The sequence below is a fragment of the Aquila chrysaetos genome, chromosome 16, assembly GCF_900496995.4.
Source record: "Aquila chrysaetos chrysaetos chromosome 16, bAquChr1.4, whole genome shotgun sequence".
Classification (NCBI taxonomy): domain Eukaryota; kingdom Metazoa; phylum Chordata; class Aves; order Accipitriformes; family Accipitridae; genus Aquila; species Aquila chrysaetos.
Window position 1 is genome coordinate 16016498 of NC_044019.1, and position 14692 is coordinate 16031189.

The following is a 14692-nucleotide window of genomic DNA, read 5'->3' on the forward strand; positions in this document are numbered from 1 at the left end:
CCTGGCACCAGCTCAAATTTTCAAAATGAAGTTGGAGGGAATGGCAATCTACAGGCACTGCTCCAATTTGATTTTGCACATTGCAGCGTACACATCAGTAACCTGGCATAGTCTGAGGACTTTCCTTTTCAGCTTTCAAAATCTATTTCAATGAAACTTATCTTTCTAAAACAAGCAGAAGAAATCTGAAGATTCTCTCTCTCTTCCATACCTCAGCTAAAAAAAACAGAGGAGCATAAAGAGACAGAGCTGAGAGATAGATGAGAAGAGAGGTTGTTCCTCCTACAGTGACTGCATCATATAGGGGAATCAAATGCCAAAGTACACCTAATTCTATCAGCTCTCACTCTGCATGGACACTGCTCTGGAGCCATGAAAAAAATACAACAGAGCAGTGGCAAGATTTACTTGCAGCACATCATTGATAATACCTGAATGCCACTGCAATACCTTCTCCTGATCAGGTTTTGCTGAAACATGACAAAACCTGAATAAAACAGGGCTGCTTTAACTGTTATGAAATTTTTGCATGTGGACATGTTATTACAGATCCATGCTTAAGTAATATGCCACTTTAAGCACAGGACAAAAGGAAGCAAAGCCTAAATCTGTGGGTGACATGGAAGGACTCACACTAAAGGCAAAAGACTTAAAATGTTTATTGTTGGGTTAGAAGACTGCTTGCGCTTTTGTTATCAATTTATAGATAGATTTATATCTCAATTCATAGACTGCCTGCTGCGCCTCTATTGGAAAGACAGACAAGGTTTATCAAAGAGTCTGGTACCTATTTGATCCGACTCTGAAAGTTTTGCTTTGTTGCACAGCACTATGTGTTCAGTGATCACCACATGAATAATTACTCTGAAATTTATTGTAGTCTGAAACCTCAATCATGAACAGACCAACAGATGTGCATCTCTGTTGACATTTTTAACGCGTAGCGTAGGGGTTCTATGAAATTACTCACATGCTTAAGGCTAAGTGCATGTGTATATGTTTGCAGAGCCTGGGTCAGGCCTCATATCTAAATGAGGATCTACTGATAAACAACAGAATCTGTGTCCTCCAAAGGCAGCTATTCACCAACTCCTTAGCTAAGTCTCACATTGTCCTACTTCGCCAGTATTATCAAAATGTTTATCTTTAGTGCTATGCTTGCTGGCTCCTTTCTCCCTCTTCTAAAATCTATAATATGATTAAAGTGAAGCAAGGTTTGTAAGGAGAGGTAATATCTTTTATTAGAGCAACTGATACATATCTCCTTAGACCATCAGGGCTACAACAACACAACCACTATAATTTCATTAGTCATTTTAACAGAATTGGAATAATGGCAGCAACCTCAGCCAAAGCATTTTGTATGTACTTTTTTCCTACAGAGATCTGGCAATGTCCCATAATCCTGCACTAGCATGTCTGTCTTTATTCAATTCCATGTCTCTTGAATATGTCCATCAAAAAACCACTTGCTTTTGTCTTTGCATGATAAAGTGGGTACTACCATAAAGCAAACAAATTTTAATCTGCTGTGTGACTGGCAGGAGGTTTTCAACAGACCAAATGATACTGCAGAGATTAGCTGCCAGTTGGTGGTGGTTTTTTTTTTTTCAGAGGGGGGTTGTTTTGTTGTTGTTTTCTTTTCTTTTTAAACATGTTTTCACACTGGTTTTCAGTATTCAGAAACGTGTCCCTTCCATGACTTCCAAAGCATTTTGCCCTAGGACTGCAGTGTGTCGCATCTGAAGATGGTCAGATTCTGCAACAACCTATGAAGTCTTGCTACACCTGCCTGAGATTGTGCTGAAAGAAGCTGCATTTACTACTTATGTATACATAGCTGTGTAATCAGGAGGTAAAACTTGAAACACCACCTAATATATACGAAGCCAGCAGTTGAGGAAGGGCAGTTCCTGCACTCTCAGATATGATTTAATGAATCTTGCAGGGGCTTTGACAGAAATGTAATTTGCCAAACCCAGCACATTTTTCACTGCCAATTAATTAAACAGCCTTACTGAGAAGAAGTGTCCAGTAAATTAAAGAGCTGCAAGCCTAGAACTTTACATTATCTAATTGTACCACAAACTCAGCTACTGAAATAGATTTGCCTGGTTATCAAAAAGGCCATGTGAAAAGCAGCTTTTGAAAATGTTGTTCCCCACACTATTCCTTACGGTTGGCTTATATTTCTGTTTCATTGTAGCTCTTCATTCTCCTGTGACCTACACAGTTACCCAGTGACAACAGTGTGACACAGTTCCCAGCTCCAGCTATCAATGACACCAAGTTTCAGTGTGCTCTGCACTGTATGTCAAAAGTTGCCTGAACTAGCCTTTAAAAGTTTATCCTCCTCTCTCAAAATTCAGAAGAGAAATCTCTTTATCCATTCCTGCTTACTGTTCATAACTTTACAAGCATGATTTCAAAGCCTGGCTACAAACGGCCGTGGAAGATGAGCCAAAACAATGTTTTCAGATGGAAAAAAGAGCATTATGCAAACCAGAAGAACAATTGACTTTCCAGCCAAAGAGTTGTAAAAGGAACACATCACTTGAACTCTCTCCATCTAAATCATCTCTCATGACTGAGCACACAAGCCAGTGTACTGTGGTTTTAAGCATGCAGAAAGAAAGTCTCCAGTCTCTTCCCAACCATGAAGCTTCACATGTTTTTCCTGTAAACAAACACTACTTTGGGGAACAAACAAGAATCATATTCCCCTTCATAAAACAGTGTTGAGAATGTGTTTGTCAACACAACCCATGAAAAACTCAGAAAGGATTATAACTTTGCATGTTACCTGTTTTTGTGGGAAAGAGACAAGGGCCCCTTATCAACTTATCACCTTCTAATGACTTCTAAAAGTCCTGTATTTTGCTGTTAATACCCAGCCTTGCCCTATCTCACTCAGGAGACAGAATAACATGAAATTTGGCTTTCCATGAATTAAAACTGATTTTTGAAAACTATGGGTTTTTTTAAAAAATATTTTTCTTTTAAAAAAAAAAAAGCTTAATCTTTTAAGCTCTTGAATTCAACTCATTTTAGAATAAAATAGCTGTGTAATTTTCATCATCTTATAGGCCCATCTAATCCCTTGTTCTTAAACTAACTGGGTGCAAACCCACTGAAATAGGCCATAAGAATTTTTCATATATCTACCAGACAAAAAGAAATTTTAACACAAAGCTCTTCTCTGAGGATAAGAGAGGCTAACAGGCTGAGGCAGACCCCTGCACTTCCTGGATTTTCTCATTGCTGAACGTCCCGTGAATAAGCCACTACCTGCTGTAATAAAAATCAACATTTCACTGCTGATCAGAAATCTGCATACTACTCTTGCGCTTCTTAAAAGAAGCAAACAACCTGCAGACATGCTTTAAATGAGGCAACCTATGGGTCTCTCCTTCTTAATCACTAGCAATCTCACACACCTTTTCTAGGAGACCATTACTAATGTTTTGCTTCCCCTGGTATTTTGCATTTGGAATGTCCAAATATGAAGACAGCTATATAGTTCATCCAGATCAGGCAAATTTGTGATCTCTTGTGTGGTATCGGAGTTATTTCCATCATATACCAGGTACTATGAAAATAAAATCATTCATGATTTTGGAGCATTCACATGCTGTGACAATGAAATCCGTGGGCCACCAGCTAATTTTTGTGTTCAGATTTTAGAAGTGGTGAATATACCCTCATACCAGGTCATCCAAGCTCTCATAATCAAAGCCCGCTCCATAATTCTCACTTCTGTCTCACTCTACAGCTGCACGAACCTTAGTAGTTTTAGCAGCCCAGATTTAAGGCAACACATATACTTCATCTGAAACAAAGTTACTCCCTGGTTTTGACTGAAGTTAATGTTTGAAACTGAGAGTTCAAAGTGGTTAGAGCTGAATGAAGTAATCAGCTCAGATTCACCCAAAAGCTATAAGTAAATGGTAGTTGTAAGTGCTGTAATAAACTTTTTCCTTAATTCCCACCAAAAGCTTGTTTTTCATATATATCGACAGACTACATCCCCATCATGCAGAAATTATTACTGTGTATAAGATCATGGTTGTTCTTAAAATTCAGACTGGGTTCACAGTGAACAATACATTTTAGGTCACTTATGTTTAAGAAGTCTTCATGAAGTTCATACAGTTTCCCAACCACAAAAATTGTACACTTTGTACTTGCTTCCCCCTTCAGATTCTTTTTCTGGAGGTAAGTAATTTGATATAATGTGCTTTAAATGAAGGATTCAGAGCAATTTATAATGTATACCTAGGCAATTTTGCTTAAAGCACAGTGATAAAAGCTGTGTCATTCGTTAAAAAGAAGGTTTTATGAAAGTAACAACTGTTGTCACCAGTCTCTCTGGAATATCTTCTCTTAATGAGTTGATTCCAGGCGTCTTGCTATCTGGAGTAGTTTAAATAGTGTAAGTAAACATACACTGCACAGTGTTAATATATACTAACAAATATATAGCTGCTTGAATGACTATTTGTATAAATCATTATGGTTTTGTGGCAGTTGAGCCTTAATCTAGGTCCCAGCTGAGTTGCAGCTTTTTAATGTAATAATGTTTCACATGCCCAGTAAAAATTGCAGTACCTTGCACTATCTGTTTGCTATTTATTTCTGCACTAACTCTGCAGTTCTTTTATTGCAGTGGGAAGTTTGCCTCAGTGAAAATCACACAACTGAGCTTTAGCATAGGGCAAAAATTGGAAAGACATGCCTTCTAGTACCCGTCAAGAACAAGCATTGTATGGACAGATTTGAAGCAGAGAAACTGCCACAGTCTTTAGACTTCAATGAGGCTGCATGCCAGCATATGCATAGGAGACACTATGTTCAGAGAGCTCTGCAAAAGAAGGACTTAATGCAGCCTCAGGAAAGGAAAGGGCTGAAGAACTGCTTCAGGCAAACAATGTGCTAAAGATGTACGACTGTATTCAAACATAAACACCTTTTGCAGGCAAGGTTGCTTCACGTTGAAGACAATATCTGTTAGATTTTATGTGTATCTTGATAATGAAAATGGTATTTGAAGTACAGTTATTCCTAAGGTAATTTGCAGGACATACATTATCAATCAGGATCACTTTTTTTTTTTTTTTTTTTTTTTTTTTAACCTTAAGTTTCATGAAATGCACACATTAATCTGTTCTAGCTCTGGGCCTTCATCAGTCCTTCCAACATTGGGAACACTTGAGGTAAATTAAGTTTTCAAAGCACACTGATGAAGGTTCAGATATTCTTCCCTCTCAAACCCTCAACAAATGCCTATGTTGAGAACCAATCTCCCGCTACATCAATGTATTTCTGTCCTAAGCCTCAGGGCTGGATACACAAACAGGTCTGCATGTTCTTCAGTTTCCAGTCATGCTCACGTCCCCCAAACTCCTTTCCAGTTCTTCTGAATTTAGCGATTTTAGCTATTTTCTGTATTATCTATTACCTGTATTATATATTGACTCTGCATAAAATCTGGAATGCCTAAACCAAGAATAGCCATCCTTTCTGATGCAGTGAGCTTTCTCCTAAAAAGTTTGCATGCTCAAACGCCACAAGACACAGATGACAAACCTCTCTTGGGTACAGGGACAGGCAGCTACAGGAATAATGCAAAGGAGGAAAATTCTGATTGCTTTTCCAGGGTCTCTCCACTCCTCTCTGAAGTGGGACTGGTGAGGCAGCTGAGACCCAAGAATGATCTCAAACCTGCTGGTGTCAAGTGGATTATGAAGTTAAAGCGTACCAAACAACCGGACATCCATAAGCAGCTCGAAGGACCAGATTTCCACTTGTGGAGCACAGCTTACATAGAACAACATTTATTTACACACAGTCCTCAGTCACAAAATGAGACTATTTCTTCACTATCTTTAAGTGCCTGACTAATTTGTTACTGTTGAGTTCCTGGACCTCTGTAGTTCAATGTACAACAAAGTAACAGTAGTTTTTCAAAAGTCAGTAAAGTACTTGCAAGTGAAATAATAACTATTCTAAAAAATATTTTAACCAACAGATTTTGCATTATTGTACATACAACCAAATAGATTCACCTAAAAGAGTAAAAGCTAGTCACTGCAACAACTACTTGTTCATTATAATTATAGCAAAGATCAGCTTGTTTATCAAGATAATGAAAAAGTAATAATGGTTTCTTCAAGTGTGGTGGTAAGAGAATAGTGCAGATATATAAAGATGCATGACTGGGAAGAACAAGAATTATTTTTTAAAAACTTAAGGAAAATATTTTTGCTTAAAATAGGTAATTTTCTACATCTTTAGAAATGAGCACTCAACTGTTACTTTCCTTCACTAGTAAAGGAGGACAGTATTTCCACATTGCAATCCAAAAACTCACTCAAGACAAATGCTTTAAACCCAGTATAACAGCATTCACATTAAATTTGAACTAATTATAAAGAAAGCCTAATATTCAGGTATCTTAAAACCCATGAAAAAATGTTAAAATACTCTCCACTTGGATTGCCTCCTGTGATCTACTGACTTCCTTGCTTGCTTTCTAAATAACCATCTACGTTAACACAGATGTTCTTGTGACTTTCTTGTGTTGCTACTGAGTTGGCAAGATCAAGGAGCATTGGATAAATAAACAATATTCCTAATGTCTTTGTTAATTAAGCACCACAATTACTGCAGAAAGTATACCACCCTCCTAGTTCATCTCCCAGACTTTCTTTTAAGTGGTCTTTTAAATGCTTTAATGGTTGTGAAATCTAATTGAAAAACAGAGGGGGGGGGTGTTGGGTTGTCTGTGGTTTGTTGGGGGGGTTTTTTTTGGGGGGGGGGGGTGTTTGTTTATTTGTTTTTTTTAAACCTTGAATTACCTAATCTGAATTGTTTGGAGGCCAAGCTTTATCTTTTTGAATGAGGTTTCTGTCATTAAAAATCAAGTTCAAATTGCACTGATGTTTTAATGCACTAGGTGGCATAATGATATTCACATTAGAGCAAATTAAATGCTTCACCACCACCCAGGTACTTAATTGCATAATAGAAGCTACCCTTTCTGCCAGATAAAAAGTCCTATGGTAATTTCTGTAATGAAAGGAATGCTAATATTGTTAACCCTCTTTTTTGTTCTTTGCAAGAGTACTTCAAATTTTGAAAGAAAAAAAAAATCATTCTTATTTAAACAAGCCAATATGAAAAACTGGAGTGCTGTTCACATTGAAATACTGGTCAACTGTTCCATGCACTTTCCATTGATTCCCTATGGCCAGAATATCTTATTGCTTCTAAATAGGTGCACAAGAAGGGTGAAAAGAGAGTACAGAGAGTAGTAAAACTTTCTCATTTACTATCCTTCCTCAGCTCTATAAACTGGTAAACCTGGGCTGTCACCAGCTGATAGATTATTTACAGATGACATAGCATTGTACTGGCCTGTGTTGTTTAAACTCCATTAGCACTTGGAGGATCATTAACCTCCTTGCAGAGAAAATTTCTTTGTTTCTCTTGATATATAAAATATCTCATTCTCCCCCACCAGAAATCAGGCATGTACTGGATCCACATAACATACAGATCCTCAGCAACACAATTTTAAGCAAAGAAGTGGACAAGGTGATAACCAAATACTCCTGTCATAAACCTGTCTGTTCAGTCAAGTCAGTAGGATTAATATCCAGCCCCTCGTGTTGCAGACTCAGTTTTTGGCAAGATGTGATTTAAGAATTGAAGGCCCAGGTGAAAAATGAACTACTGAAAGCAGAGAGTTCAGTTAAAAATCCTTTAAACCCTACTCCAATCCTGATTGTGACAAAGTTTACCCTGAACAGTTTTACTTGTGAACAACATTGAAGTAGATCAAAGACACACGAGTTTGAGAGTTATCACTTTTTCTATGACTCCTGTTTTGTCAGCTTTAATATGGGCCACATTAAACGCATGCTGACACTGCCAGGAATTAGACCAGGTGAGTTGAATCAATCTTTTCCATTTCTAACTCTATTAATTCCACTATTATAGTGGACATAATGAAAGATCCTTTTAGACTGATTCTGGTGTCAATCTGAACCAGCATTATGTCAAAAAAAATTTAAGTCATCTTCATTTACTGTAAGCTCAGAGACTTGCTTTTTGCTGCAGATGTTCTGTCACGGTTTGCTTAAATTCTGGGCAGTAAATTACAAGATACGTCAATGTAAAGTGGCAGTGAAATCATTTATCATTAACTTGAAGAGGCCATTATTCAGCTGTAGAAGATGACTGTTTTATGAAATACAAAGGATGAGATCATGATTTAGTGACCAGAAGTGTTCATTTTCCAAAACACAGCAGTATGTAGTAAGAGTGAGAAAGGAACGGAGCCTAAGCAGTTGATAAAATTTTATCTGGATAATGTTTTGATGTTTGCTGTCCCAGTTAAAACTGGCTTTTATGAGACCTGCTGCTGATTAGCAGACTTTTCTCTATTGGCTAGCTACTATAGCTGTCCCAGTTCTTTCTGTGCAATTTTACAACTCTCACAAGTTACTGCAGTACCACAAGCAGGTGCCCTACCTGAGCATCAGGAAAGGATTTAAAGAGGTATAAAGCTTTCTGTCTTTTAAGGGTTATTTAAAACATAGGAGTTTCTAAACAAACACTTCAGAGAGTCCAGAAATTATAATTTCCCTAGTTTTTGACATATTCACTAACGTGTTTACCTATTTTATGAAAATTATCCCCACTTAGAAAGCTTATTTGTGCAAGCAACTGAATAGGATAATGTTATTGCTGGGACTAATTTTGTAAAGACCGAAGATGCGCTCAGTACAGAAAACGTGAGCATAATATGGAGCACAGTATCAAACACCACCAAGTTACCAGTTCCTAGAAGAGATTATGACACAGTCAGTAAAGAATGCTGAAGTGCCTACCTTTTCCAGCTGGTGCATCCCTTCCTCTACGCAGCAAATGGATGCCAATGTTCTCAGCGTCTGGGGATAAAGACACCTGAAACAATCCTGGCGACAGATCTTAAAGAGAGCAACTACACCTCCTTCCTGCAGGGGAAAAGCAAAAATCAGCACTGAATGTTTCTCTGGTATTTAACTGAGATTGGGATGGGGGCAGATTCCTCTAGTAATTTATCCAAATTAGCTATCATCACAACACCAACAAAGAGGGTGTTAAGCTCACACAGAGAACTCAAGTTGATTAACGCTTATATATTAAGTGATGAAAAAGTAATATAGCCTCAGTGGGAGGTGTGCTTAAGCGATTGACTTTTACCAATTACAAGCACAATTTAAATTAAACTTGACATTCATGTGAAAATTACAAAGAATTATCAATAGGCAGTAATTGGAGTGACATATAAGTCATAGTTAAACCATATACTATTAGTTTAAAACAGATTTTTGTTAGCATATATCTCCCATTCCTCTACATATCTGAGCTCCATACAATATTTACTTAATGCTAAAATATGAAAGAGAAGATCATATAACTGAAGAGCTACTGAAAATAAGGTGGAAATAGGTGTCAAGTTCCATACAGTTACAATCCATATCTTCATCCTCTAATACATAAAACTTGCATTCCTACAACTTTTTTCTTTAAATGTGGCAATAATGACAAACACTTCAGTATATACACAACCTTACAATAGCTATCCTTAATCATTTCTAACACAACTTGTAAACATGTGTGTTAGCAAAGTTCACACAATAAATGGAAAGATATACATAAATAGAGGCAATATATGCACTTCATGTGGTGGGGTTTTTTTGGCTTGTCCTTCATTCCAAAATGTTATGCCATCAGGTAGACTACAGATGCCTTATACTATGTAAAAGCAGACTTGCAATGAAAAGGAAAATATTTAAAATATTAATGACAGATGAAAGATCTCAGACTGAAGTATTCAGATTACAGTAGTAAATTAAAAATAGTTGGAATCATGGACCAAGTGGAATATACAACCTCCTTTTTAAGCCTAATTCGGTAGCTTCAGTATAAAAATATTTTTCAGATTCACAGAAATAATCTTTTTCTCCTCAACCATTTGTGTTATTTGAAAGCTCAACAGGTTGTACTGACATAAAACCTCCAGACTACAATTCAGACTTCACTCATTTTCAGAATTCCACATTTTTGTACCAGTTCTGCTGGAATAGAGTAGACAATAATAGAGCAAGCAAAGCTATCTATTCAGTCTAACAAAAATATATACCAATTTATAAGAAAATTAGAATTAGACAAAATTAGCACCTCAACATATTTTCAGGACAGAAGTTTTTTATTATGTCTTTGCACACATATACATAATTTCTGTAAGATCAGTGAAAACAGTAGGCTTACTGAGGTTTGCTAACAGTAAAATTTATTTCTGGAATTGTAAGAAGTGCACATGTATCTCTATGAGTTATTTTATATCTAGTACTGCTATATATAGCCTACTGCAGAAAGACATTTCTGAGCCTTTAAAGTAAAAAAGAGGCAGTACACCAACAAAAAAGTTTGTCATATTTTTCCTTTCACAAAGGATATTGATATTTCACCCAAGCGGTAATTAAATTATCTATGAAAAATATAGAAAAAAGCTACTAAAGTATTGTCCCCAAACCTAAGGTAACTGGGTTTATTTATTTATTTTATTATCAGTTTGAAAGTCCCCACAGTTCAGTGGAATTGGAGATGATCTGATTCTCTGCTTTAGTCATAAGCAGAAGTTTGTGGACAACACTAGTAAAGCTCAAGTGATGTTTGCACACTTGCTTCAAGCTTTCTATATGACAAATGGGTGCCCTGCTTTTGCCTCTGAGGGACAGGAAGTGATTTATCACTGCATAGGAGATCTAAACTGTTTATTTTGTGCCCTGTGTGCCATTACCAAGCTGTAAAATATTGATCATGAGTAATGAACCTAGAGAGCTGTAAGTGAAATATGGAATAGGTAGGAAATACTGAGCCTGATTCTATGGTTTGTCAAAAGCTCTCCCCTCACTGGGATCTCAGTGTTCCTCAGGACGTATTCACCTTTTTCAAGATTTGTCCCCTGCATCTTTTGCAATGATGACAAAACTGTTCCATCTGACAGGGATACAGATTGGTCAAATGTGTAAAAGGTACCATTCAGACAAAGAAACATAACAGCACTCAGCTTTGCTTGCTTTGGAGATTAATTTGCATCTTTCCAAAAGCTCCCAATATGTCTAAGCATGCTTTTATTTTTCCTTTGCAGACTTTTTGGCATTTCCAGGTTTTGACCAAATAACACATAAAATGCTGCTCTTGCTGTAGTTCAAGTTTCATCTGGGACAGGCTTCACATATTCTGTGAAGCAGTATCTGAGAGAGAAGAACTTGCTTTACTGCTTGATGACCTACTTCTCTCCTATATTAGATTAACAGGAATTCAATTTCATTGAGACATCCCTGAGATGCTGTTCAGAATGGCTAGTAGTAGATAACAAAATCACCTGAAATACAATCACAAAAAGTATGTGAAGGGGGTCACGACTATAAAAAGCCCCACTATGCATAGTGAGTTGAATGAACACAGAGGGGAGAGAAAAGGCATCCAGCTGTAAGGTGTAATATTTTCCAGTTTCAGCCTGAAATAACTCAAAGTGCAGTGAATTCTCATCAAGCCTTTCCTCATGATGAAGGACAACATTTATAATTAGCTTGAAAAATGATCTCCAAAGAAATCTTTATAATAAATACTTGCTAGAAAAGGAACTGACATTCAAAGAAGGTAAGGCCAAGATGTATTAGGAGCTTCTCAGAGCAAGTGATCTGCTGCACATCCATATGGAACTCAAGTAGTCAAGCATTCCCCAAAGAAGGGTGTGATAAGAAGGTATGGCTATCCTCATTATCTTCATTTTTGCTTCTCTGTCTTTTAGGAGACTATTATTATGGCATCCAGTTCAACGCAGTTGGTATTAGACTCTATCATCAGTGAAATGGATTTATTTACGATGACTTTTTTCCTTTATCATTCTATGTCCCAGTATTTATTTATTGTAACTCTGGAACTGATTTTTACTGATTTCTGGTTGATAACAACTTCTTCTGGTTGTTATGAGGCCAAATCAGGTTAGAACCAGTCTACTTCAAGTAATGCTAGTTTTTGACAGTTGCTCTAGTCCACTCAAAATTTATAATTTCTGGTTTTTAGCATCTCCTTATGCTCTCAGAACACGAAGGTAAAGTTTTAACAACCAAGTCTAATTTATAATTTTTAATATGAAAGATCCCAGGATCAAAATCTAATAGATGTAATGTAATAAAAAAGACTTTTGTGAACACATCCCTGCAGACAATGATACAGCAAGTTAGTTACATTGTTTGATGCTTAAGTATGTGTCGTAAGACTTGACAGAGAAGTATTTTAGCAGTATTTGGTTCCAAAGGTAGAAAACTGATCTGCAGACAGAAACCTGACTAAAACTTTTCCCTGGTAGTTACAACAAGTGCTCTACTTAACTCTTCCTTTCGTCATTTTCTCTTTTTGGTTTTCAAATTATCTAAACTGGTGGAGTTTCAATTATGCTGCCACCAGTGTAGTTGCTTGTAGATGAATACTACCTATTATGGTTCAAAACTCACAGCTCAACGTTGGTTATTCTATTACCTCAGAATTCAAGGATTATTATTATTATTATTATTATTATTATTATTATTATTATTATTATTATTATTATTTAGGCTTTCTATCTTCATTTCTTATCTTGCCCTTGCTGCTACTCACTTGTGTTAGAGATCTTAGTCTTTATACTTCTGACAGCTAGTGAGAATGACTAGCTGGCTGTCAGGGTAAGTCAGCAACATGACTCTCTCGCAGCAGACTAAAGTTACATGCTAAAAAAAAAAAAGTCAAAGAATGCCTCCAGGTGGAATAAAATTCTAGGTGACACTTCAGCATAAGGGGTTGGTTTTTCAAAGCTTTTTTAAATTTTGGTAAAATACTGGCAGGGGAGGAGAGGGAGAGAGAGAGAGAAGACCAAAACCCTTATCAAGATGTAAAGTGAGAAACCAGTTCCTATAATATTCTAGCTTTACAATATTATCATGGTTCTTTGTTTGCATGTCCAAGATTTTGATTGCTTTAGAGTTGTAATTTATAGCTTGGGATAGGAAAAAAGTGAACAAAGTTCCACAAGATCACACATTGTCATGGAGAGTAAGACTGCAAGGTTACATGAACAAATTTGTTTCGTTTTGCTTTCACTGTAAATAAATATACCACTTCTCTGGCTAGTTTTTACAGAAGATAATGTGACAACTCTCAAGGGAATTTCTGTACCTGTGGGAGGTTTGAGATCTTTGCAAAACTTGAATCCATTCTCACCCTCTCAATGAGTGGGCACAGTTCCAGATTTTTTTTTTTTTTTTTTTTTTTTTTTTTTTTTTAAATCACCCTGCACTTTCACTGTCATAAGCTAACTAGTCAAGTGATTGAATTCAAAATTCTGGTCTGTTACAATTCCTCTGCCACCTTGCTCACTGATGCAGGTAACTGAGGCAATACAGAGGGTGAAAGATAATGGTGAGTCAGGACAAATGTATTTCACAGTGCACAGAGGAAACGGACACATAGGACAGGTGGTGCAATCAGCACTGTAATTTGGCAACCAAACGCCACTTAGGGTTCTTTGCATAAAGGGATGCACTTCCTCCCTTGTAAACCTGTGACACATCCAGGTTTTAGCAATAAATTAATTTAGTGATTTGTGGAAGGTCAGACTTCACTTCTGCTAAATTAAACTGTTACAGGATTCACACAATGATAAAAAGCACAAGACTGATTTTCCTCAATTTGTTAGTTCTGCACTTCCTCAACACTCAACATTTTAACATTTGTTTTTGGATACCACTGAGTGGAGCTCAAATACCAATTTAGAAAAAATTAAACCTCTCGGGCTGTTGCCAGGATCCACTACATGTTTCTGAGTCTACCTCATTTTCAGCCTTCAGAACAGAGCAGTAACTTTAATGAATGGTGCAAACATCCATCTAAAGGCAGATCAAAAGTAAAATGAATTAAATGCTGCTGTTTAACCTCATCTCTGAGCAGGACAAGGGATTGGCACACCACTCCACAAGCAAAAGCTTGAGAAAGGAGGTTTTCTTCTTTCTATATACGCTGTGGTTGTGATTATCCTATCCTCGACTCACACAATGCCCTGCCTTTCTCACTTTTTCAAGATCCAAGTGTCCTCGAAGGTGCAAACTCTGCAGGGAATGCCAGTATCATTGATCTTGGCAGAACAATTCATTTATACCAAAAGTTAGCATTAACTACTCAGTAAACAGGAACACATGCTGCCAGAAGTAACTCTGTACATTCCTCTGTAAAAGGAAAATAACAGATGCAAAGTATTTCTAAAATTACATCTTTAATAATATCCCTAACCTCCTCCGTACACATAGCTCAAGAGGTCTTGCTGTTTCTCTGCATACTCAGCCATATGCATGGCTAATTATAAAGTTTCTCTCCGTGTATGTGTCTGGTACTTAAAAAGTACTCTCAGGAGAGACAATAAAAAGATGCCCAAGATGCTGAAGGGAGTGGTAATACCTCAGGTGGCACAAAGACAACTGTAGCTGAATCAATGCCCAGAAGCCTGTTGGAGCTTACCATCCTACTGCAGTTGCTTGCACAGGCACTGAGCTTTATTAAATTGAAGATTTGGGGTGTTGCAGCCTTTTTTTTTTTTTTTTAA

General features: G+C 37.0%; 1 protein-coding gene across 13 annotated transcripts in view; it reads right to left on the reverse strand.

Moving 5' to 3' along the window:
- The window catches only part of INSC (INSC spindle orientation adaptor protein), a 150000-nt gene that overhangs the window by 50226 nt on the left and 85082 nt on the right, over positions 1-14692 (reverse strand). For all 13 annotated transcript variants that reach the window (XM_030038371.2, XM_030038375.2, XM_030038377.2 and 10 more), the window contains one exon: positions 8895-9020. In XM_030038371.2, coding sequence (XP_029894231.1) covers positions 8895-9020 — 126 coding nt within the window. The remainder of the gene's footprint in view (positions 1-8894; positions 9021-14692) is intronic.